This window comes from Ovis aries, chromosome 7 (genome assembly GCF_016772045.2).
Source record: "Ovis aries strain OAR_USU_Benz2616 breed Rambouillet chromosome 7, ARS-UI_Ramb_v3.0, whole genome shotgun sequence".
Lineage (NCBI taxonomy): Eukaryota > Metazoa > Chordata > Mammalia > Artiodactyla > Bovidae > Ovis > Ovis aries.
Window position 1 is genome coordinate 56,969,017 of NC_056060.1, and position 24,642 is coordinate 56,993,658.

Here is a 24,642-nt window from a genome sequence, read left to right on the forward strand (position 1 = left end):
AATGAAGACAACCTCAGAGACCTCTGGACAATGTTAAACACCCCAACATTCAAATCATAGGAGTCCCAGAAGAAAAAGACAAAAAGAGAGGCCATGAGAAAATTCTTGAGATAATAGTTGAAAACTTCCCAAAAGTGGGGATGGAAATAGCCATCCAAGTCCAAGAAACTCAGAGAGTCCCAAACAGGATAAACCCAAGACAAAACACCCCAAGACACATATTATTCAAATTAATTAAAAATCAAACACAAATAACATATTAAAAGCAGCAAGGGAAAAACAACAAATAACACACAAGGGGATTCCCATAAGGATAATGGCTAATCTTTCAATAGAAACTCTTCAGGCCAGAAGGGAATGGCAGGAAATACTTAAAGTGATGAAAGAGAAAAACCTACAGCCCAGTCACTGTACCCAGCAAGGATCTCATTCAAATATGAAGGAGAAATCAAAAGCTTTACAGACAAGCAAAAGCTGAGAGAATTCAGGACCACCAAACCAGCTCTTCTACAAATGCTAAAGGATCTTCTCTAGACAGGAAACACAGAAAAGGTTTATGAACTCGAACCCAAAACAACAAAGTAAATGGCAATGGGATCATACTTATCTATAATTACCTTAAGTGTAAATGGGTTGAGTGCCCCAACCAAAAGACAAATACTGGCTGAATGCATACAAAAACAAGACCCCTATATATACTATCTACAAGAGACCCGCCTCAAAACAAGAGACACATACAGACTGAAAGTAAAGGGCTGGAAAAGATATTTCATGCAAATGGAGACCAAAAGAAAGCAGGAGTAGCAATACTCATATCAGATAAAATAGACTTTGAAATAAAGGCCATGAAAAGAGACTACATAACGATCAAAGGATCAATCCAAGAAGAAGAAATAACAATTATATATGCACCCAACATACGAGCACCGCAATATGTAGGGCAAATGCTAACAGGTATGAAAGGGGAAATTAACAGTAACACCATAATATTGGGAGACTTTAATACCCCACTCACGCTGATGGATAGTTCAACTTAACAGAAAATTAGCAAGGAGACACAAACTTTAAATGATATAAAGGACCAGTTAGACCTAATTGATATCTAGGAAATTTCACCCTAAAACAATGAATTTGACCTTTTTCTCAAGTGCACATGGAAACTTCTCCAGGATAGATCACATCTTGGGCCATAAATCTAGCCTTGGTAAATTCAAAAATTAAAAAATGGAAATCATCTCAAATATCTTTTCTGATCACAATGTGGTAAGATTAGATGTCAACTACAGGAAAAAAAAACTATTAAAAATACAAACATATGGAGGCTACACAGCACACTTCTGAATAACCAACAAATCATAAAAAATTTAAAAAAAATCAAAATATGCATAGAAACGAATGAAAATGAAAACACAACAACCCCAAACTTATGGGATTCAGTAAAATCAGTGCTAAGGGGAAGGTTCACAGTAATACAAGCTTACCTCAAGAAACAGGAGCAAAATCAAATAATCTAACTCTACACCTAAAGCAACTAGAAAAAGAAGAAGAACCCTAGGGTTAGTAGAAGGAAAGAAATCTTAAATGCAAAAGAAACAAAGGAGACCATAGCAAAAATCAACAAAGCTAAAAGCTGGGTTTTTGAGAATATAAATAAACCATTTGGCCACACTCATCAAGAAAAAAAGGGAGAAGAATCAAATCAACAAAATTAGAAATGAAAATGGAGAAATCACAACAGACAACACAGAAATGCAAAGGATCATAACAGACTACTATCAGCAAGTGTATGCCAATAAAATAAACAACTTGGAAGAAATGGACAAATTCTTAGAAAAGTATAACTTTCCAAAACTGAACCAGGAAGAAGTAGAAAATCTTAACAGATCCATCACAAACATGGAAATCAAAACTGTAATAAGAAATCTTCCAACAAACAAAAGCCCAGGACCAGATGGCTTCACAGCTGAATTCTACCAAAAATTTAGAGAAGCACTAACACCTATCCTCAGACTCTTCCAGAAAGTTGCAGAGGAAGGTAAACTTCCAAACTCATTCTATGAGGCCACCATCATCCTAATACGAAAACCAGACAAAGATGCCACAGAAAAGAAAACTACAGGCCAGCATCACTGATGAAAATAGATGCAAAAATCCTTAACAAAATTCTAGCAAACAGAATCCAACAATGTATTAAAAAGATAATACATCATGACCAAGTGGGCTTTATCCCAGGAATTCAAGGATTCTTCACCATTTGCAAATCAATCAATGTGATATACCACATTAACAAATTGAAAGATAAAAACCATATGATCATCTCAATAGATGCAGAGAAAGCCTTTGACAAAATTCAGCATCCATTTATGATAAAAACCCTCCAGAAAGCAGGCATAGAAGGAACATACCTCAACGTAATAAAAGCCATATATAATAAACCCACAGCAAACATTATCCTCAGTGGTGAAAAATTGAAAGCATTTCCCCTAAAGTCAGGAACAAGACAAAGATGCCCACTCTCACCACTGCTATTTAACGTAGTTTTGAAAGTTTTAGCCACAGCAATCAGAGAAGAAAAAGAAATAAAAGGAACCCAGATTGGAAAAGAAGTAAAATTCTCACTGTTTGCAGATGACATGATCCTTATGTAGAAAACCCTAAAGACTCCACCAGAAAATTACTAGAGCTAATCAATGAATATAGTAAAGTTGCAGGATATAGAATCAACACACAGAAATCCCTTGCATTCATATACACTAACAATGAGAAAGCAGAAAGAGAAATTAAGGAAACGATTCCATTTACCATTGTAACGAAAAGAATAAAATATTTAGGAATAAAACTACCTAAAGAAACAAAAGACCTATATATAGAAAACTATAAAACACTGGTGAAAGAAATCAAAGATGACACAAATAGATGGAGAAATATACCATGTTCATGGATTGGAAGAATCAATATAATAAAAATGAGTATACTACACAAAGTGATCTATAGATTTAATGCAATCTCTATCAAGCTACCAGCGGTATTTTTCACAGAACTAGAACAAATAATTTCACAATTTATATGGAAATACAAAAACCCTCGAATAGCCAAAGCAATCTTGAGAAAGAAGAATGGAACTGGAGGAATCAACCTGTCTGACTTCAGACTACACTACAAAGTACAGTCATCAAGACAGTATGGTACTGGCACAAAGACAGAAATATAGATCAGTGGAACAAAATAGAAAGCCCAGAGATAAATCCACACATATATGGCACCTAATCTTTGACAAAGGAGGCAAGAATATACAATGGAGAAAAAGACAATCTCTTTAACAAGTGGTGCTGGGAAAACTGGTCAACCACTTGTAAAAGAATGAAACTAGAGCACTTTTTAACGCCATACAAAAAAATAAGCTCAAAATGGATTATAAAGATGTAAGACCAGAAACTATAAAACTCCCAGAGGAAAACATAGGCAAAACACTCTCTGACATAAATCACAGCAGGATCCTCTATGACCCAGCTCCCAGAGTAATGGAAATAAAAGCAAAAATAAACAAATGGGACCTAATTAAAAGCTTTTGCACAATGAAGGAAACTATAAGCAAGGTGAAAAGACAGCCTTGAGAATGAGAGAAAATAATAGTAAATGAAGCAACTGACAATCTCAAAAATAAGCAACTCCTGCAGCTCAATTCCAGAAAAATAAGTGACCCAATTAAAAAGTGGGCCAAAGAACTAAACAGACATTTCTCCAAAGAAGACGTACAAATGGCTAACAAACACATGAAAAGATGCTCAACATCACTCATTATCAGAGAAATGCAAATCAAAACTACAATGAGGTACCATCTCACACCAGTCAGAATGGCTGCTATCAAAAAGTCTACAAACAATAAATGCTGGAGAGATTGAGGAGACAAGGGAACCCTGTTACACTGTTGGTGGGAATGCAAACTAGTACAGCAACTATGGAGAACAGTGTGGAGATACCTTAAAAAAATGGAAATAGAACTGCCATACGACCCAGCAATCCCACTGCTGGGCATACACACTGAGAAAACCAGAATTGAAAGAGACACGTGTATCCCAATGTTCATTGCAGCACTGCTTACAATACCCAGGACATGGAAACAACCTATATGTCCATCAACAGACGAATGGATAAGAAAGCTGTGGTACATATACACAATGGAATATTACTCAGCTATTAAAAAGAACGCATTAGAATCAGTTCTAATGAGGTGGATGAACTCGAGCCTATTTTACAGAGTGAAGTAAGTCAGAAAAACACCCAATACAGTATATTAACGCATACATATGGAATTTAGAAAGATGGTAACAATGACCCTATATGCGAGGCAGCAAAAGAGACACAGAGGTAAAGAACAGACTTTTGGACTCTGTGGGAGAAGGTAAGGGTGGGATGATTTGAGAATGGCATTGAGGCATGTATATTCAGTTCAGTTCAGTCGCTCAGTCGTGTCTGACTCTTTGCGACCCCATGAATCACAGCACGCCAGGCCTCCCTGTTCATCACCATCTCCCAGAGTTCACTCAGACTCACGTCCATCGAGTCTGTGATGCCATCTAGCCATCTCATCCTCAGTCGTCCCTTTCTTCTACTGCCCCCAATCCCTCCCAGCATCAGAGTCTTTTCCGATGAGTCAGCTCTTCGCATGAGGTGGCCAAAGTACTGGAGTTTCAGCTTCAGCATCATTCCCTCCAAAAGAAATCCCAGGGTTGATCTCCTTCAGAATGGACTGGTTGGATCTCCTTGTAGTCCAAGGGACTCTCAAGAGTCTTCTCCAACACCACAGTTCAAAAGCATCAATTCTTTGGCGCTCAGCCTTCTTCACAGTCCAACTCTCACCTCCACTCATGACCACAGGAAAAACCATAGCCTTGACTAGACAGACCTTTGTTGGCAAAGTAATGTCTCTGCTTTTGAATATACTATCTAGGTTGGTCATAACTTTCCTTCCAAGGAGTAAGTGTCTTTTAATTTCATGGCTGCAGTCACCATCTGTGGTGATTTTGGAGCCCAAAAAATAAAGTCTGACACTGTTTCCACTGTTTCCCCGTCTTTCCCATGAGGTGATGGGACCAGATGCCATGATCTTCGTTTTCTGAATGTTGAGCTTTAGGCCAACTTTTTCACTCTCCTCTTTCACTTTCATCAAGAGGCTTTTTAGCTCCTCTTCACTTTCTGCCATAAGGGTGATGTCATCTGCATATTTGAGGTTATTGACATTTCTCCTGGCAATCTTGATTCCAGCTTGTGTTTCTTCTAGTCCAGCGTTTCTCATGATGTACTCTGCATATAAGTTAAATAAGCAGGATGACAATATACAGCCTTGACGTACTCCTTTTCCTATTTGGAACCAGTCTGTTGTTCCATGTCCAGTTCTAACTGTTGCTTCCTGACCTGTATACAGATTTCTCAAGAGGCAGGTTAGGTGGTCTGGTATTCCCATCTCTTTCAGAATTTTCCACAGTTTATTGTGATCCACACAGTCAAAGGCTTTGGCATAGTCAGTAAAGCAGAAATAGATGTTTTCTGGAACTCTCTTGCTTTTTCCATGATCCAGAGGATGTTGGCAATTTGATCTCTGGTTCCTCTGCCTTTTCTAAAACCAGCTTGAAGATCAGGGAGTTATTACCCTATATATATTACCCTATGGAAATAGATTGCCAGTCCAGGTTTGATGCATGAGACAGGGTGCTCAGGGCTGGTGCACTGGGTTGACCCTGAGGGATGGGATGGGGAGGGAGGTGGGAGGGGGGTTCAGGATGGGGAACACATGTATACCCATGGCTGATTCATGTAAATGTATGGCAAAAGCCACTATAATATTGTCATTAGCCTCCAATTAAATAAATTTTTAAAAATTTAAAAAAGGAAAGATAAATCTATTGTAGATATTTCCTCCCAGATTATGACTTGCTTTTTAAATTTTTTAAATGGTGTCTTCCGATGTATGTTGTTCAGTCACTCAGTTGTGTCCAACTTTTTGTGATCCCATGGACTGCAGCTTGCCAGACTTCCCTGTCCTTCACCATTCTGGAGTTGCTCAAACTCATGTCCATTGAGTTGGCTGTGCCATCCAACAAGTTCGTCTTCTGTTGTCCCCTTCTCCTCCTGCCTTTGATCTATCTCTGCATCAGGGTCTTTTCCAGTGAGTCAGCTCTTCTCATTATGTGGCCAAAGTGTTGGAGCTTCAGCTTCTGCATCACTCCTTCCAGTGAATATTCAGGGTAGATTTCCTTTAGGATTGACTGGTTTGATCTCCTTGCTGTCCAAGGGACTCTCAAGAATCTTCTCCAGCACCACAGTTCAAAGGCATCAATTCTTTGGCACTCAGCCTTCTTTTATTGTCCTGCTCTCATATTTGTGCATGACTACTGGAAAAACCATAGCTTTGACTGTACACACCTTTGCAGGCAAAATAATGCCTTTGCTGTTTAATACACTCTCTAGGTTGTCTTGCTTTTCTTCCAAGGAGCAAGCGTCTTTTTAATTTCATGGCTGCAGTCACCATCCACAGTGAATTTGGAATCCAAGAAAATAAAGCCTGTCACTGTTTCCATTTTTTCTCCATCTATTTGCCATGAAGTGGTGGGACCATATACCATGATCTTTTGATGTGTAGAAGTTTTTAATTTTGAAGAAATCCAACATAATTTTTAAAATATTGGTTTGTGCTTTTTATGGCCTAGATTTAAAAAATTCTTTGTCATTAAAAAAAATTTTTTTGTCTATCCTGAAATCACAAAGATATTTTACTATGTTTTCTCTTAGAAGTTTTACAGTTTAAAAGAATATATATATATATTTTATTGAAGTATAGTTGACTTACACTGTTCCAAGTGCACAGTAAGGTGATTCAATTATAAAAATATACATATATTATTTTTCAAATTATTTTCTATCATAGGTTATTATAAGATATTGACTATAGTTCCCTATGTTATACAGTAAACCTTTGTTGCTTATTGCATATCTGTTTTTTTATTAGAAATATAGCATTGTACTCATACTAAGTCAAACAAGTGGAATGAAAATATAATTTATTTTAGTTAGGCAAAAATTGATGTTTTCTAATATATATTGTACATATTTATATATATACAAAAGCTTTACTACAGTTGATAAAGGCTTGAAAAAGAATAGCAAAAAAAAAAGACGGAGAAATTGGAGAACATAAACTAAATGAAATGGGAGCAATGAATATGAAATAGAAAAAATGAAACATACAAGATAAAAATAAATGATCCTCATATAGTCAAGTTGTTTTTAAACAGGACTGTTCATTAGAAACATATCTGGAGCTCTGGAGAAGAAAAGCAATGCCTGAGTATTTGTATTTTTCAAAAAATTTCAAGATAATTCTAATATGAATCTAGATTTTAAAAAGTGATTACAGGCTTTCTTATTAGATCCTAGTTTTGGTTATATAGAGTTCTTATTTTTCTGTTGACCAAATAAGTCAGTGATATTAAGTGAGAAGTAGTTATATCATCACAATAGTGAGAGATGTTTATCAGTTTTCACAGTCAATAGCCAGGCAAAAAATAATTACAATTGCAATTCATAATGGGAACATGATTAACTTAACAATATAAAACAATTTTGGGGAGGGTGTCAAGTAGAGTGTTGTGGTAAGTGGAAGTGCATGCATGCACGTGTTTTCATCTCCCAGCCAGTCTATGTCTTTTGGTTGGTGCATTTAATCCATTTACATTTAAGGGAATTAAAAACTCAGCAGTGGCCACAGGACTGGAAAAGGTCAGTTTTCATTCCAGTCCCAAAGAAAGGCAATGCCAAAGAATGCTCAAACTATCGCACAGTTGCACTCATCTCACACGCTAGTAAAGTAATGCTCAAAATTCTCCAAGCCAGGCTTCAGCAATACGTGAACCGTGAACTTCCAGATGTTCAAGGTGGTTTTAGAAAAGACAGAGGAACCAGAGATCAAATTGCCAACATCCGCTGGATCATCGAAAAAACAAGAGAGTTCCAGAAAAAACATCGATTTCTACTTTATTGACTATGCCAAAGCCTTTGACTGTGTGGATCACAATAAACTGTGGAAAATTCTGAAAGAGATGGGAATACCAGACCACTTGACCTGCCTCTTGAGAAACCGATATGATTTCTGTCTTCCCTCTGATGGATAAAGGCTGAGGCTTCTGTACAGCATCTTGATGGGAGGGAGTGGCATGGGAAAAACTGGATCTTGCTCTGGTGGGCAAGGCCTTGCTCAGTAAAGCTTTAATCCAATTATCTGCTGATGGGTGGAGTTGCACTGTTCCCTGGTAGTTGTTTGGTGTGAGGTAACCAAGTCTGTGGGCTCTATGGTTGGGTTAACAGTGAACTTCAAAAGGGTTTGTGCCAAGGGAAACCTTCCAGTGCCCCTGTCCTTGTGGTGAGCCGCTGCTGACCCATGCCTCCACAGGAGGCCCTCCAACACTAGCACATAGTTTTGGTTCAGTCTCCTGTGGGGTCACTGCTTCTCTCCCCTAGGTCTTGGCGCATGCAAAATTTTGTTTATGCCTTTCCAGGCTGGAGTCTCTCGTTTCCCCAGTCCTTTATAAGTTCCTGTAATCAAATCCTACTGGCCCTCAACACCAGATTCCCTGGGGATTCCAGTCCCTTTGTCAAATCCCTAGGCTGGGAAGCCTGATGTTGGGTTCAGAGCCTTCACAACAGTGTGTGAACTTCTTTGGTATTATTGTTATCCAGTCTGTGTGTCACACACTTGTCAGATATGGGATTTGATTTTATCGTCATTGTGCTCCTCCGACCGTCTGCTGTGGCTTCTTCTTTGTCTTTGGACATTGGGCATCTTTTTTTGGTGGGTTCCAGTGTCCTGTCAATCATTGTTCAACAGCTAGTTACTGTTTTGGTGCTCTCACAAGAGGACAAGAGTGTATGTCCTTCTACTCCACCGTCTTGAACCAGAAGCCCTTAGAGTTTTGATTTTTACATTGTGGGATTTTTTTTTTTTTTTGCATTTGGTTTGAAGTCAGTTTTTTCCCAAAGGGATATCAAGATAATTCCAGTTACATTTTGAAAAGAGAATCCATTCTCCATTGAATGTCCTAGACAACTTTGTTGAGAATCAGTTTTCCATACATACGTGGATCTGTTCTTGGCTTCCTTTTGTTCCATATATAAGTTAACACACACATTTATGTGTGTGTGTGTATGTGTATGTATATATATATATGCCTTTATGCTAATGATATGTGTCTTGATTACAATGACTTTATAGTTAGCTTTGAAATTGAGTAGAATGACTCCTCTAACTTTTTTTTCCCCTTTGGGAATTATATTTATATATACTCCTCAGCTGTTCTTTTTTTTTTGAACTTTTATTTTGTATTGGAGTATAGTTGATCATAAACTCCTTATTGTCAAATTCAGACTTAAAGTGAAGAAAGTGGGGAAAACCAATAGACCATTCAGGTATGACCTAAATCGAACCCCTTATGACTATACAGTGGAAGTGAGAAATAGATTTAAGGGACTAGATCTGATAGATAGAGTGCCTGATGAACTGTGGACAGAGGTTCATGGCATTGTACAAGAGACAGGGATCAAGACTATCCCCAAGAAAAAGAAATGCAAAAAAGCAAAATGGCTGTCTGAGGAGGCCTTACAAATAGCTGTGAAAAGAAGAGAAGTGAAAAAGCAAAGGAGAAAAGGAAAGATATACCTATTTGAATACAGAGTTCCAAAGAATAGCAAGGAGAGATAAGAAAGGCTTCCTCAGTGATCAGTGCAAGGAAATAGAGGAAAACAATAGACTGGGAAAGACTAGAGATCTCTTCAAGAAAATTAGAGATACCAAGGGAACATTTCATGCACAGACGGACTCAAAAAAGGATGGCAAGAATACACAGAAGAACTGTCCAAAAAAGATCAAGACCCAGATAATCATGATGGTGTGTGATCACTGACACTCACCTAAAGCCAGACATCCTGGAATATGAAGTCAAGTGGGCCTTAGGAAGCATCACTATGAACAAAGCTAGTGGAGGTGATGGAATTCCAGTTGAGCTATTTCAAATCCTGAAAGATGATGCTGTGAAAGTGTTGCACTCAATATGCCAGCAAATTTGGAAAACTCAGCAGTGGCCACAGGACTGGAAAAAGTTTTCATTCCAACCCCAAAGAAAGGCAATGCCAAAGAATGTTCAAACTACTGCATAGTTGCATTCATCTCACATGCTAGTAAAGTGATGCTCAAAATTCTCCCAAGCCAGGCTTCAGCAATACATGAACTGTGAGCGTCCAGATGTTCAAGCTGGTTTTAGAAAAGGCAGAGGAACCAGAGTTAAATTGCCAACATCCTCTGGATCATGGAAAAAGCAAGAGAGTTCCAGGAAAACATTTATTTCTGCTTTATTGACTGTGCCAAAGCCTTTGACTGTGTGGATCACAATAAACTGTGGAAAATTCTGAAAGAGATGGGAATACCAGACCCTGGACATGAACAATAGACTGGTTCCAGATAGGAAAAGGAGTATGTCAAGGCTGTATATTGTCACCCTGCTTATTGAGCTTATATGCAGAGTACATCATGAGAAATGCTGGGCTGGAAGAAGCACAAGCTGGAATCAAGATTGCCAGGAGAAATATCAATAACCTCAGATATGCAGATGATACCACCCTTATGGCAGAAAGTGAAGAGGAACTCAAAAGCCTGTTGATGAAAGTGAAAGAGGAGAGTGAAAAAGTTGGCCTAAAGCTCAACATTCAGAAAACGAAGATCATGACATCCAGTCCCATCACTTCATCGCCAGTAGATGGGGAAACAATGAAAACAGTGGCTGACTTTATTTTTCTGGGCTCCAAAATCACTGCAGATGGTGATTGCAGTCATGAAATTAAAAGACGCTTACTCCTTGAAAGGAAAGTTATGACCAGCTTAGACAACATATTCAAAAGCAGAGACATTACTTTGTCAATAAAGGTCCGTCTAGTCAAGGCTATGGTTTTTCCAGTGGTCATGTATGAATGTGAGAGTTGGACTGTAAAGAAAGATGAGCACCAAAGAATTGATGCTTTTGAACTGAGGTGTTGGAGAAGACTCTTGAGAGTCTCTTGTACTGCAAGGAGGTCCAACCAGTCTATCCTAAAGGAAATCAGTCGTGGGTGTTCTTTGGAAGGACTGATACTGAAGCTGAAACTCCAGTACTTTGGCCACCTGATGCGAAGAGCTGACTCATTTGAAAAGACCCTGATGCTGGGAGGGATTGGGGGTAGGAGGAGAAGGGGATGACAGAGGATGAGATGGCTGGATGGCATCACTCACTCAATGGACATGGGTTTGGGCAGACTCCAGCAGTTGGTGATGGATAGGGAGGCTGGTGTGCTACTGTTCATGAGGTCACAAAGAGTCGGACACGACTGAGCAACTGAACTGAACTGATAGTTGATTAAGAATGTTGTGATAGTTTCAGTTGAAAGTGAACGGAACTAGCCATACATATACGTGTATCCATTCCCCGCAAAACGGCCCTCGCTTCCAGACAATCATACAACACTGAGTAGAGTTCCGGGTGCTATACAGTAGGGCCTTGTCGGTTATCCATTTTAAATATAGCAGTGTGTGCATAACCATCCCAAACTCTGTTTCGAAGTCTGTTACTCCTCTTAACTTTTTTCTTTTCAAATATTTTTGGTGGTGCCAGTCCTTTGATTTCCTCACAGATTTTGTCAGTTTCTACCAAAAAAAAAAAAACCAAAACCTGCTGTGATTTTGATAGTGTTTACATTGTATCTCTACAGATCAACTTGAGAAGAATTCTACATTAATAATAGTTGGTCTTCTCATCTACAAATGTGGTATACTTCTCTTTTTATTTAGGTTTTCTTTCTCTGAGCAGCATTTCATCATTTTCAGTGTACACTATTTATCTTTCTAATGTAAAATATATTTACAGAGATTGCATTTCTAATTATTGGTAACATATAGAAATAGAGTTGATTTTTGAATTTTCAGGCCTTAATCTCATGACCTTGGTTATCAGTTCTAGCAGCCTTTTTGGGTAGTTTCCTTAGGATTTTGTGAATAAAGACAGTTTTACTTCTTTCTTTCTAATCCGTATGCCTTTTATTTTTTTCCCTTACCCAATATATCACAAGTACTAGGACATCTAGTCCAATTTGTTGAATAGAAATGATGAGAACAGATGTTCTTTTATTGCTCCCAGTTTTACAGGAAAAGCATTGTCTTTCACCACTATATATGATATAAGTTGAAGGTTTATTGTAGACTCACTCAACTTGATCATGTGATATATTCCCTTTTATTTTATTTCTGTGTGTTGAGAATATTATTTTTCTTCCATAAATTAGTGTTTACTTTTGTCAAGTGCTTTTTCTGCATATAGTGAGATAATTATGTAAGTTTTCTTTTTCATTCTGTTATCAATAATATGATGAAATGCAGTTACTGATTTTTCCAGTGTTAAACCCACTTTTCTTTGCTGGGATAAACACTTGGTCAAAACTTGTATTTTAACATACTGCTGGATTAAGTTTAAAGGTGTTTGCATCTTTGTTTATGAAACATATTCATATATAGTTTTTTTATGTCTTTGGTTTTGGTGTCTGGGATAAACACTTGGTCAAAACTTGTATTTTAACATACTGCTGGATTAAGTTTAAAGGTGTTTGCATCTTTGTTTATGAAACATATTCATATATAGTTTTTTTATGTCTTTGGTTTTGGTGTCTGACTAATAATAATGCTCTTATACAATGAGATCATTTTTTCCTCAATTTTCTGAAACAGTTTGTGAAGGATTGGTGCTATTTCTTCCTTAAATGTTTGGTAAAATTCACCAGTAAAGCCATCTAGGCTAGTATTTTAGTTACAGTTTTAGGGTTTTGTTTCGTCCTTTGGTGAGAATATTTCAAATTGTGAATTCAACATCTTTAATAGATGTAGAACTATTCAGGTTTTGTATTTCCTTCTTTGTCAGTTGTTTTGAAATTATCTTTTAAGGGATTTAACATACATTGTTGAATTGATTGGGATAAAATGGTTCATGATATTCCCTAGTTCCTTTGTTGTTTATGGGATCTGTAGTAATGTCCTATCTCTCATTCTTGATAAAAGTAATTTGTGTTTTCTCTCTAAATATTTTTGATCACTCTAGATCATAAATTTTATTGATCTTTTCAAAATAGCTTTTGGATTAATTGATTTCTTGATTTTTTTTCATATTTTATTTCTTTGGTTTTTATTCTTCCTCTTATCTCTTTAATGTGAGTTCTCTTTGCTCTTCTTTTACTTGACGCTTCAGGTTGAAGCTTAAACCATTGATTTGTGACTTTTCTTCTTTCTTGATTTATAGCATCTAAAACTATACATTTCCTTCTAAGCACTCATGTAGCTACGGGCCCCCAAGTTTGATGTTTTGTTTTTATTTTCCTTCAGTTCAAATATATAAAATTTTCTCTTGTAATTTAGAAGTGTTTTTGATTAGTTTATAAATACTTGAGAATTTTCTAATACTGATTTCTAGTTTAATCCTTTGTGGTTTTAGAGTTTTAGACAGTAATATATAAAAGTGTTGAGGCTGCTTCACTAGGGGGGAAGCTAGTGTGAATAGGAGAAGGGGCTCGATTGCCTTGGTTGTGGAGGCTCTCTGACTTTCCTTTTTAACTCCTTAGGGGCTCTCAGGTACGTTAAGCGTTTTTATGATACATAATCTGAAACTACTGACATAGATTGTGCAGTAAATTTGGGAAGGTGAAAACGATGCTAGGTGAAGAAGGTACTTGGAGGAAAGCAACTAGTGCATGGTTAAGTGCTTTGCCTCAGAGTAAGTACTTAAAGAGATCTGTTGTGTATATCAGATATCTGAATAAATGACCCCTCAGTAGAAACATACATTATGTAATATATATTGAGAATGAATACTAAGATGGAAAAGAGGCAGAAGTGTTTGTCCAGTTCAGATGAAAATATTTTCACCTATACACACTTTTCAGAAACACATAATTTCATTGTTTCTTAGAGATTGAGTTTTTTCCCCATAAATGTTATTTTATTATTTTCTTTTATAAACTTTTCACCATTGAGGATGAAGCACTATAAAAGAGATAGTTCCTGTTAAATAAGATAAAATTGTTTAGGCCTTTTAACAAAATTCTTAGAGCTAAGAAAAATGATTGTCAGTGCCTACTGGTATACCTGTAAATATCTTAAGTGGGCATAAAGGTGGTTCCCAAAAACTGCCTAAATGCCTTCTCATCATAAGAACGCATTATGGCCCAAGAGCCAAGAATGGATTTTACATTTTTTAAGGATTATAAAGAAAAAAAAAAAAACACAACAAACACAAAACCAAGAAAAATCTGTATCAGAGGCTGTGTGTTCCACAAAACTTACTTGGCCCTTTATAGGAAAAGTTTGCTGCATCCTGACTTAGGACAAGAAGCAATTTTTTAAAAAAGGTTTGACTCATCCTTTCAGATCTCTTCAGAAAGGAGAAAAGGATAACAGTGCCAGATAACATGGCTTCTTTCTTATCCAAGCTATCATCTGGTTTCAGAGTCTTTTGAGTCTTTTCTTTACAGGGAGCACCCTGGTGTATTGAAGTGGGGGAATTTGGCTTCAGTCTCTATTTGAAAACCACCTTTGTGTAGAGAATATTGGTAATGAGCATATGGTCCATTTATCCTTCATGAATGGTATCATTTAGAGTAATAAGCATCATTTTATTAATTTAGTTCTGTACTATATATATAAACTTTATATGTGTTTTTAATATATAGGTTAATTTTTAAAGCTTCTGTTCAAACCACTTAAGTTTTGAATATATATTTTTACAGGATGATTGTCTTTTGAAAGTATGGTATCCTATGACTGGTTGGAAGTCTTCAATTATACCTCAGGATCATCATGAAGTGAAAAGGAGACAGGCGTCTACTCAGTTTTCCTTTGTGTATTTGGCACATCCACGAGCTGTAACAGGTTTTTCATGGCGTAAAACTAGCAAGTATATGCCCAGGTTAGACGAGTGTGTCATATAACTTCATTTTGTATACTTATATATTTATAAAAATAATGAAAACAAAAGTTCTTTTGATTGATATGGTGACAGTTAAGAGCATAGGTTCTGGGTGTCAACTGCCTGAATTCAGATTCTGCTGTTATTACCAGCTTTGTGAGCTTTTGACTAAAGTTCTTAAGCTCTTTTTGCCCTTGTAGATGAGGGTAGCAATAGTACCTGCCTCAGAGAGTCGTGAGAGACTAAAATATGTGAGTGTGTGTGAATGCTTATACAGGCCTTTGCACATTGTGTGTGCCCAGGCAGCATTAGCTAATATTGTCAGTATTAGCAGCAGCAATAGATTCTAAGAAGCAAACGTTTGCAGGTAACAGAAAGGCACACATTAAGGAAGAATAAAACATAGTAATAAACTGTTGGTAATCCACATGCTGGTAAAGTGTAATCACATACAGTGAATAAAGTGTCCCAACCTTTTCTTAAGGCTAGCAACAGAAACTTACCAAATTTTTCTCATTGTTATAGCATCTTTTAAAAGCATTTGAAAGATTAAGCAAGCTATAAAATAGCCTAAACAAATGATTCTTGTATTATATTTAAGTTCTAAAAATGCTTGCTTAGAAATCTGTATTCATTCTTGAGGAAGGGTTATTTCATCTGCTAAGTATATCTGAGCACCATTTGCCCTTGATGGGAAATATAGCACACTCAGTGTGGGGCTCAGTAAATGATAACATGGGGAATGTATACAGTTTTGGAATTTAAATAAAAGGCTATTCTAACTTAATCTGCTTAAGTTATTTGCACCTGTGGAAAACATTTGCAGAACACTTTACCTTTGACTGAGTCAGATTCTGTGTAAGCATTTTTTTAACAGGAAAACTTTTTGTGCTTTTTTTTTCATGATGAGAGGTTAAGTCACTTCAGCTGCTTGATACTGTGACATTTTTGCTTAACTTAATGGAAATTGATTTATAGTTTGAAATTATAGTCTCCTTACAGTTTTATTAATACATGTTTCCCTATTTGTAACTGTTTAGATTATAAGAAGGATAAAGCGACTACTGTGATAAACCACATAGTTTAATTATAATTAATGATCTTTTATTATGATCATTCTATAATTTGTAATGACAGAAATGTAGGTTTCCTTTTGCTGTTTTTTTGTTTTGTTTAGGAGATACTAATCCTCCAGAGCCTTGTTTTCAAGCAGCACATGTATGTAATCTGGCATTAATTAATTTGTTTCCTTTGTCACCCCCACTTCCTAGTTTTTATGGTGTTCAGCCATACTGTGTGTGATTTCAAGCTCTTTGATTGATACTTTTTCTCCACACAGTGTAACTTCTAAAACAGTTGGACGCATACTATACTGTCATTTAGTTTAGCTATTCAGAGTTTAAGTTTAATGTATTAAGGTGAGTGTTGGGCACAGTTAGGTTGTTCTTATTTCATGGTAACAGATTGCATCCTGAGTCCAGCCTGCCACCTTGCAGGTCTGAGCAGGTAATAAATGGGTGTTGGTGAGAGTGTGAAATAGTCAGTAGAAATCTATTATCATTATTGGAAAAATAACTGCAGGTAGATATATTGTTAGTTTTGTACTAATGTCATCTTTAAGCATGAGGAACTAAGTATGAATAGCCTTTAATTTTTGATGGCATTGGTATTCATAGTAACTTCTGTTTATTTCTCTTTATCATTAGAGGTTCTGTCTGTAATGTGTTATTAACTTCATGCCATGATGGTGTCTGCCGGCTCTGGGCAGAAACCTTACTTCCAGAAGACTGTCTTTTGGGTGAGCAGATTTGTGAGACTACCACTTCCAGCATTTCCAGCAACCTTACTCATGCTGGAAAACAGAAAGACAGAATACAGCATGCTCTTGAGGTATTGTATTATATAAAACAGTAAATGAATCTTGAAGATAATGTGTCATGTAAAAGTCCTTGAAATTGGTTGTAATTAAAAATATTTTGTAGGGAATTCCTTCATGGTCCAGTGGTTAGGACTAGGTGCTTTCTCTGCCAGGGCCCAGGTTCAGTCCCTGGTCAGGGAAATAAGATCTTACAAGCTGCATGGCACAGCCAAAAGATAAAAAAATAAAATACCACAATAACCTTTAAAAAATAAACAAATATTTTGCTTTTGTTTCGTGAGGATTGAATCTTACCAACTAAAAGTGACTTGTAATTAGAAAATAAAGTTAAAAATGACTGTGAATAAGAATAAAAGTGTTAAGATATTAAGTGAACTTATATAATTGCATAATTTTCATGGTTTACTATTTTGAAAGTGAAATAATATTACTAATTTTAAAATATACTATAAAAGTGCTTTCTAAGAAGTTATATTTTTATAATATAGTGTGAACTATTGTGCCCATTATGATTAGGGAATAAAATGAGATAAACATATTACTTATGCTTATTCTAAAATTAGATTAGGAAAAAGAAAAAAAATGAGTTTATAATCCAACTCTTCCAGTATGTGTGTTTGTGCATTTTTTTTCTTTATTTATAAGATTGAGATTGTAGTAATGTTTTATAACTTGCTTTTTATACTTAATGTGTTATAAATATCTCTCTACATTACTAATTATACTTTTACATTGCATATTTACATGAACACTTTAATGGTTGCATAGCCAAAATGGTTTTTGCATTTTCAGCAGGCAGAAGTATTTTGGGGGTTTGATAGGCTTAAGGATATTGTCCTTTAAAATTTTATATAAAGTAGTCCTGCTCTGATACTATCTGTAATTAGGCAATATTTATACATTTTTTCAACATTTAAATCATAAATGTAATTAAAAGAAGTCAGAACAGAGTTATAGTATGTTTTGATATTGATTGCAATTTAGTAGGGAAAAGTATTTTATTTACTAGATGTTTACAATAATTTATATATACTTCTGTAACATTTTATCTTTAAACTATATATAAGCTTTTGGAGGCTTAAGGACTTTTAGATATTTTTGTATCCTGCATGTTACCTAATATATTACTTTCCAAGTATTTGTTAAACTTAATTACTGCCACATACAGTAAAAGCAAAAATGTAATATGTAATCAGTAATTTGACAGTTTTTGCACTCTTTTAGTAAAATGTTGTTCAGTAGTAGTGTTAAAATTGTTTTTAATAGAAGAAGCCTGATTACCTGACTTACAAGCTATTTTGCTTTCTAACACCCTTTCCTACGAAACTCCTCACTGTAAGGTATATATAATTCTATATATACTTAAATTATACCTTTTGTTTCTAGGAGAAAATAATTGGCCTTGCCAGTCTAATTTAAAATAATGATAAATGTCAAAGATCGAGTGAAAATAATTTGATAGGTATAATCAAAGAAATAAACAGGGAGACCAGAGACAGAGGACACACCATAGAACTGATACTGTTTTTCACACGAAAAGGGACAAGAGCTGTGGAATTGAAAGGACGGTGCAGATATTTTACCTTAACACAGAAATAACTGAAAGGATGCTACATTTTAGTTAACTGAATGTGAGGAATAAATGAAAAGAATGGAATATTACTAAATATTATTAGGCATGGTTTTGGAGGTGGTTATGTGACACAATAAGGAAGTGCCATGAGGTGGAGTTATGATGTGGAGAAAAGATGGTGCCAAGAGTTGACATGGCCCCATATCAGAATAGTTCAGATGATGGGGTATGTCAGTACAGAATTTTTATCATAGATACCTATCACAATTTAAGCAAATTCCATAGGTCATCACTTTCATGAGGTCTTTTCTGGCTACACTAAGTTAAGGTTTCCCGTTGTTATTCTGTATTTTTGTACCCTCTTTTTGTCTTTATAATAGAGGTTAGATGTGATTATTTAGCTGGCTATGTAGTCCTTGGGTCTGCCCTGGTGGCTCAGAAGGTAAAGAATCTGCCTGCAATGCAGGAGACCTGGGTTTGATCCCTGGTCAGGAAGATCTCCTGGAGAAGGAAATTGCAACCCACTTTGATATTCTTGCCTAGAGAACAGTGAGAATTTTGAGGAGGAATATTCTTTCTGGTAGGAAGATTTGGAATTTTTTTTAAACACTCATATGACTAGTAAATTTCATCTCAGTACTGGGATATCCCCAAAAAACTAGACTTTGGATTCCTAATCTTTATAGCAGTTTCTGTAGATAATAAATGTTTTTGAGCAACTGCTGCCTTGAACTATAAAATTTGCAAGGCCAATGGAGAATATATTCAAAGTTGTTCCGTTGTAGTTAAATTTTCCTATAAGATAGGTTTTACAGAAAGGAAAATTATAAGATCCTTAATTATCAAAAGTACTTTGATCAGCATTAGTTAGACTTCCCAGACTTAGTAATTATTCCCAGATTTAGTAATTATTTTTCTGTTTTAGACAATACACCATTTGAAAAATTTAAGAAAAGGACAAAGGAGATCTTCTGTTCTTGTAACTCACACTGAATTAAAGCCTGACCAGACGACAACACATGAAGTTCAAAGACATATTTCCCACCACGCAAATGCACTGTGTCATTTTCACATTGCAGCAAGCATCAACCCTGCCACAGGTAAAGGATAGTAAAGTTTTACTTACTATCTGCTGAAATAAGATAAATAAATAGAAAGTAGGAATACTTTTATAACCTGTTTTTAATTTTATATTAATACTCCATGTTTCCTTTTAAAATACTTCTTAATTAGAATAGAAATATAAGATGCCATTTCTTAAATTGAGACTGTGATTCTCAGGGAATAATTTCAGATAAGTATTTTTGACCTTAGTTTGTCTAGAATATAGCAAAGTTTCTAAGTAAATTAGAGCTTTAGTTGAACCTGGGGATGAACAGAACTGGCAGCTTGGTTAATTAGTGTGATATTCCTTCCTTCCTTCTGTATTTTCACTATTATTCTCTCTTCTCAGCTCTTCTTTATAACTTTATTTTTGTATAGTTTCCTTTATATTTCAGCATATCTTGTTTTATACTCTCATACACTTTCTTGTCCTGCATTCAAGAATAGTTTTTCTTCTAACCTTTATATTTTATTTTTGCTTTTTTCTTCCCCTGTAGTTGAGAAGTATTTTGAGGCAGGTTCATTGTTGGTAAGAGCATATTTAAAACTTCTGTTTAAGTCATTGTTTTCTTTCTGCATGAAAAACATGTGATAAGGCCTAGGAGTTTCATATTATATTGCTAGAAGAACTATATTTTTACAAAGTTATAGGAGGGATTTATCTAGGCTTCCCAGATGGTGCAGTGGGTAAAGAATCTACCCGCCAATACAGGAGATGCAGGAGATGTGGGTTTGATCCCTGGGTCGGGAAGATCCCCTGGAGGAGAAAATGGCAAGCCACTCCAGTATTCTTGCCTGGAAAATTCCATGGACAGAGGAGCCTGGCAGGCTACATCCATAGACTCACAAAGAGTCAGACATGACTGAGCATGCGCACATGTGGTTATGGGGCTTCCCTGGTGGTTCATTGTTACAGAGTCCACCTGCCAATGCAGGAGATGCCGGTTCAACCCCTGGAGAAGGAAATGGCAACCCATTCCAGTATTCTTGCCTGGGAAATCTATGGTCAGGGGAGCATGGCAGGCTACAGTCCATGGGGTTGCAAAAGAGTCAGACATGATTTAGCAACTAAACATAGGTATGTTTTATTGAAATGGCAGTCTGTTGCTTCAGGGTGAAGACAGAGGATTTTATTTTAAAATATTTATTTATAAAAGATGATACTCAACAAATGAAGCTGCGAAAAAGTGACCTTTATTATTTTTTAAAAATATAAATTTATTTATTTTAATTGGAGGTTAATTACTTTACAATATTGTATCGGTTTTGCCATACATCAACATGAATCCGCCACAGGTATACACGTGTTCCCCATCCTGAACCCCCCTCCCTCCTCCCTCCCCATACCATCCCTCTGGGTCATCTTAGTGCACCAGCCTCAAGCATCCAGTGTCATGCATTGAACCTGGACTGGCCTTCAGATGCTTACCCCCATTGTGTTGAATAATAGTGGATATAGGTGTGTGCTGTTCAGTATGGTGGCCATGAACCGCATGTAGCTGTTTGAGCAATTGCGATGTGGATAGTCGAAACTGAGATATGCTCTAAAATACACACTGTATTTTTAAGACTTTAGAAAACAACGAAATAATATAAGATCTCTTATTAATAATTTTATTTAATATTGATTACATGTTGAAATGATAATATTTTACATATATTGGGTCAGATAAAATATATTATTAAAATTGTTTACCTGTTTATATAATATGGCTATTAAAATAAAAATTATGTATTGGCCTTGTATTTGTGGTTTGTATTATACTTCTGTTGAGTAATAGAAGTTTGCTGTGCTACTTGATTAAGTGTTTTTTTAATAGATTATCTTTTCTGACCTAACATCTTAATTGTATTCTAAGATTTATAACACTACTTGTTTTCAAAATGGTGGTGGTTTTAGATTTTTATAGATTTTCAACCTTTGTAAAAGAACCTTATCTTGAGTTATTGACTATGATGAAGACTTGAGTTCAAACAAAAAACAGTCAGTGATAGTATGCAGATACTGTGTTAGAAAGTTTTGCATTTTACCTGTATATACTATTCTAATCAAATGAAATAGGACCACAGGATCATTCCTTGTGTATAGGCATTCTATTATATCATTTGAGTCTAAGTACTAGATGTGTTCTTGTGGCCATTAGGCCTTGTCTTCTAGCATTTTTGTTAACTTTCACCATTTAACCAGTTTTAACCATCTTCACCCTAACTTATCTACACATTATTTTAAAAATTATTTTGTACTAATATTTAACATCATGTGTTTATAGGTACTGTTTGTTAAAAAATACATTTAGGTTGACCTAATTGTTTGTTAAATACAAATAATTTTTTTTAAATTTATTTATTTATTTATTTATTTTTAATTTTAAAATCTTTAATTCTTACATGCATTCCCAAACATGAACCCCCCTCCCACCTCCCTCCCCATAACATCTCTCTGGGTCATCCCCATGCACCAGCCCCAAGCATGCTGCATCCTGCGTCAGACATAGACTGGCGATTCAATTCACATGATAGTATACATGTTAGAATGTCATTCTCCCAAATCATCCCACCCTCTCCCTCTCCCTCTGAGTCCAAAAGTCCATTATACACATCTGTGTCTCTTTCCCTGTCTTGCATACAGGGTCGTCATTGCCATCTTCCTAAATTCCATATATATGTGTTAGTATACTGTATTGGTGTTTTTCTTTTATTGCAGGACTTGTCTGCCTTTTTTTTTTTTTAAGGAAAACCTCTCAACCTTAGAGTAAAGCTGAAAGCATAGTATAGTGAATACCCATGTGCTCTTTACCCAAAGTCAGTCATTAACCTTTCACCATGTTTGCTTTTATTCTGTGTGTGTGTGTGTGCGTGCATGCGTGCGTACGTGCGTGTGTGTGTGTACCTTTTCTCCCTTCTCCATTATCTTTGGCGGAGCCATTTGAAAGCAGTCACTGACATTTTCCTTCATCCCCTAAATATTTTACAACATTACCTAAATATTTCAAAATGTATCTTCTGATAAAAAGAGTATATTATAATGGTATAGTTCCTGTTAACATCTAGATTCTTTTTTTTAATGCATTTGTTATTTCTCTTTAAATCCCACTAATTTAGAATAATCATTCTTCAACAAAATGTCTCAAGACAGTTATCTCTCAGTTATCTTTTAAGATGTCTTAGAGTAAGAATATTTGTCCATGATAAGATTTGGGTTGAGATTTGGATTTTTACCTAGTACATAGGTATGTAGGGGATGTACTGTTTTATAGGGTTGTTAATTTACATTTATTTGATTTGTTTAATTTCTGTTAGAAAAGCAGGCTTGTAACCCAGGAACTGGAAAAAAAAAGAACACTTTGGAGCTTTATTTAACATTGATATTTATGAATAAAACACTTCTAGAATATATTACTTATTTCATCTTTAGATTCTCACTTCTTTTGCAGAGGACAGTCTTTTTTTCTTTCTATTGAGTAGATTTCTTTATAATTTGATTTGGGATTAAGGAGATTGTTGTTTGTTGTTTTTGAATTGTACTATTTTGCATGAACTGATCTATAGCATGAATTTCAGTTACCCCACGTGGAGAAAATCTGCTATACTTAGAAGTTTGCTTGCCTTCCTGCGTTCTTTCTTAGCATTATTTGCCTCAACTTTTAAGGAAAGTTTAAAACAGTCAACAAAGTTGGAAGAATAGTACAGTGAACCCTCATTTCACCCACTTTGATTCAACAGTTGCTAACATTTTCCCAATTGCTTTATTCTCTCTGTGTATACACACATATGTATGTGTGTATGTGAGGGTGTGTGAGTGAAATTTTTTCTTAATGTTACAAAATAACACATCATAGCACGTCACCCTTACATAATTTAGCAAGTGTCTCCTAAGAATAAGGAAATTCTCTCACATAATCACAATATCATTATTGTACCTAAGAAAATTAGAAATAATTCCATGGTCTCTAATCATCATAGTTAAATTTCAGTCATCTCAAAAATGTCTTTTAGAGTTGCTTTTCTGTTACACCTTTCTGTTTCCTTGTCCCCAAACCAAGATTCGATAAAAGTTTGTGCATTTGGTGTGTTTGGCTTTTAAATGATTAATTCCATGTAAGTCTATGCCAGTAATTGATTTACCATTAAATTTAATTAAAATTTCAAATCCTGCTAGAGTTATATTTACTTTTTGTTTAGCACATTTTTTTGTGTAATGGAATTAGTCTTTCTAAGCACGTGTAATATTTTAAAAGATGTTAAGAATTGATATAGAAATTTTATCTTTTTTGATTTTACAGATATTCCAAATGTCTTGGTTGGCACTGTATTTAACATTGATGATGGAAATGGGGGCTTTGTAGTTCATTGGTTAAACAACAAAGAATTTCACTTTACGTCATCTACTGAAATATTTATGCAGCAATTAAGAAAACTTTCTGAAAGGCAGGTAGATCATGAAAGTGACGAAGGTGATAAAGAAGATGAAGAACGTTCACAGGAGGAAAGAGAGAGGGGTTTACATATGAAACTAGATCATGGTGAGTATCCTGTATTCAGGGTTTTCTTTTTTTCAGGCTGACAGCTTTTTGTGAAGCCACTTTTGGTTTGTAATCTTTCCTTCCTCCTCGCCTTCCTTTTTACTTTTCCATTCATTCCTCAGGTCTTTTCTGACCATCTAATATGGACCATCTAACTTTGCTTTCTTATAATGTATTGCTTTGAATAATGTATTACTTTGCAAGCAGTGTTTTTTGGCGGGGGTGGGGGGTGTGTGGTGGGGGACAGGTTTTGCTAATAATAGAAATGATAAAGATAATGTGATAGTGTGAATGAAATTTTGATTTATCTAAAACTAAGAAATGTAGTAAGTTTCAGTTCAGACCAGAAAATAATTTTTTTCTTCTTTACATACAATTTTTATTTCAAGTTTTTAAACACTGTATTCCTTTAAAAAATTTTTTTTATTTTTACTTTATTTTACTTTACAATACTGTATTGGTTTTGCCATACATTGACATGAATCCACCATGGGTGTACATGAGTTCCCAATCCTGAACCCCCCTCCCACCTCCTACCCC

General features: G+C 35.6%; 1 protein-coding gene across 7 annotated transcripts in view; it reads left to right on the plus strand.

The window, feature by feature from the left end:
- The window catches only part of DMXL2 (Dmx like 2), a 172,827-nt gene that overhangs the window by 74,027 nt on the left and 74,158 nt on the right, over positions 1–24,642 (plus strand). For all 7 annotated transcript variants that reach the window (XM_004010612.6, XM_004010611.6, XM_042252462.2 and 4 more), the window contains exons 7-10: positions 14,845–15,023; positions 16,730–16,913; positions 19,401–19,575; positions 23,863–24,102. In XM_004010612.6, the coding sequence (XP_004010661.1) occupies positions 14,845–15,023; positions 16,730–16,913; positions 19,401–19,575; positions 23,863–24,102 (778 nt within the window). The remainder of the gene's footprint in view (positions 1–14,844; positions 15,024–16,729; positions 16,914–19,400; positions 19,576–23,862; positions 24,103–24,642) is intronic.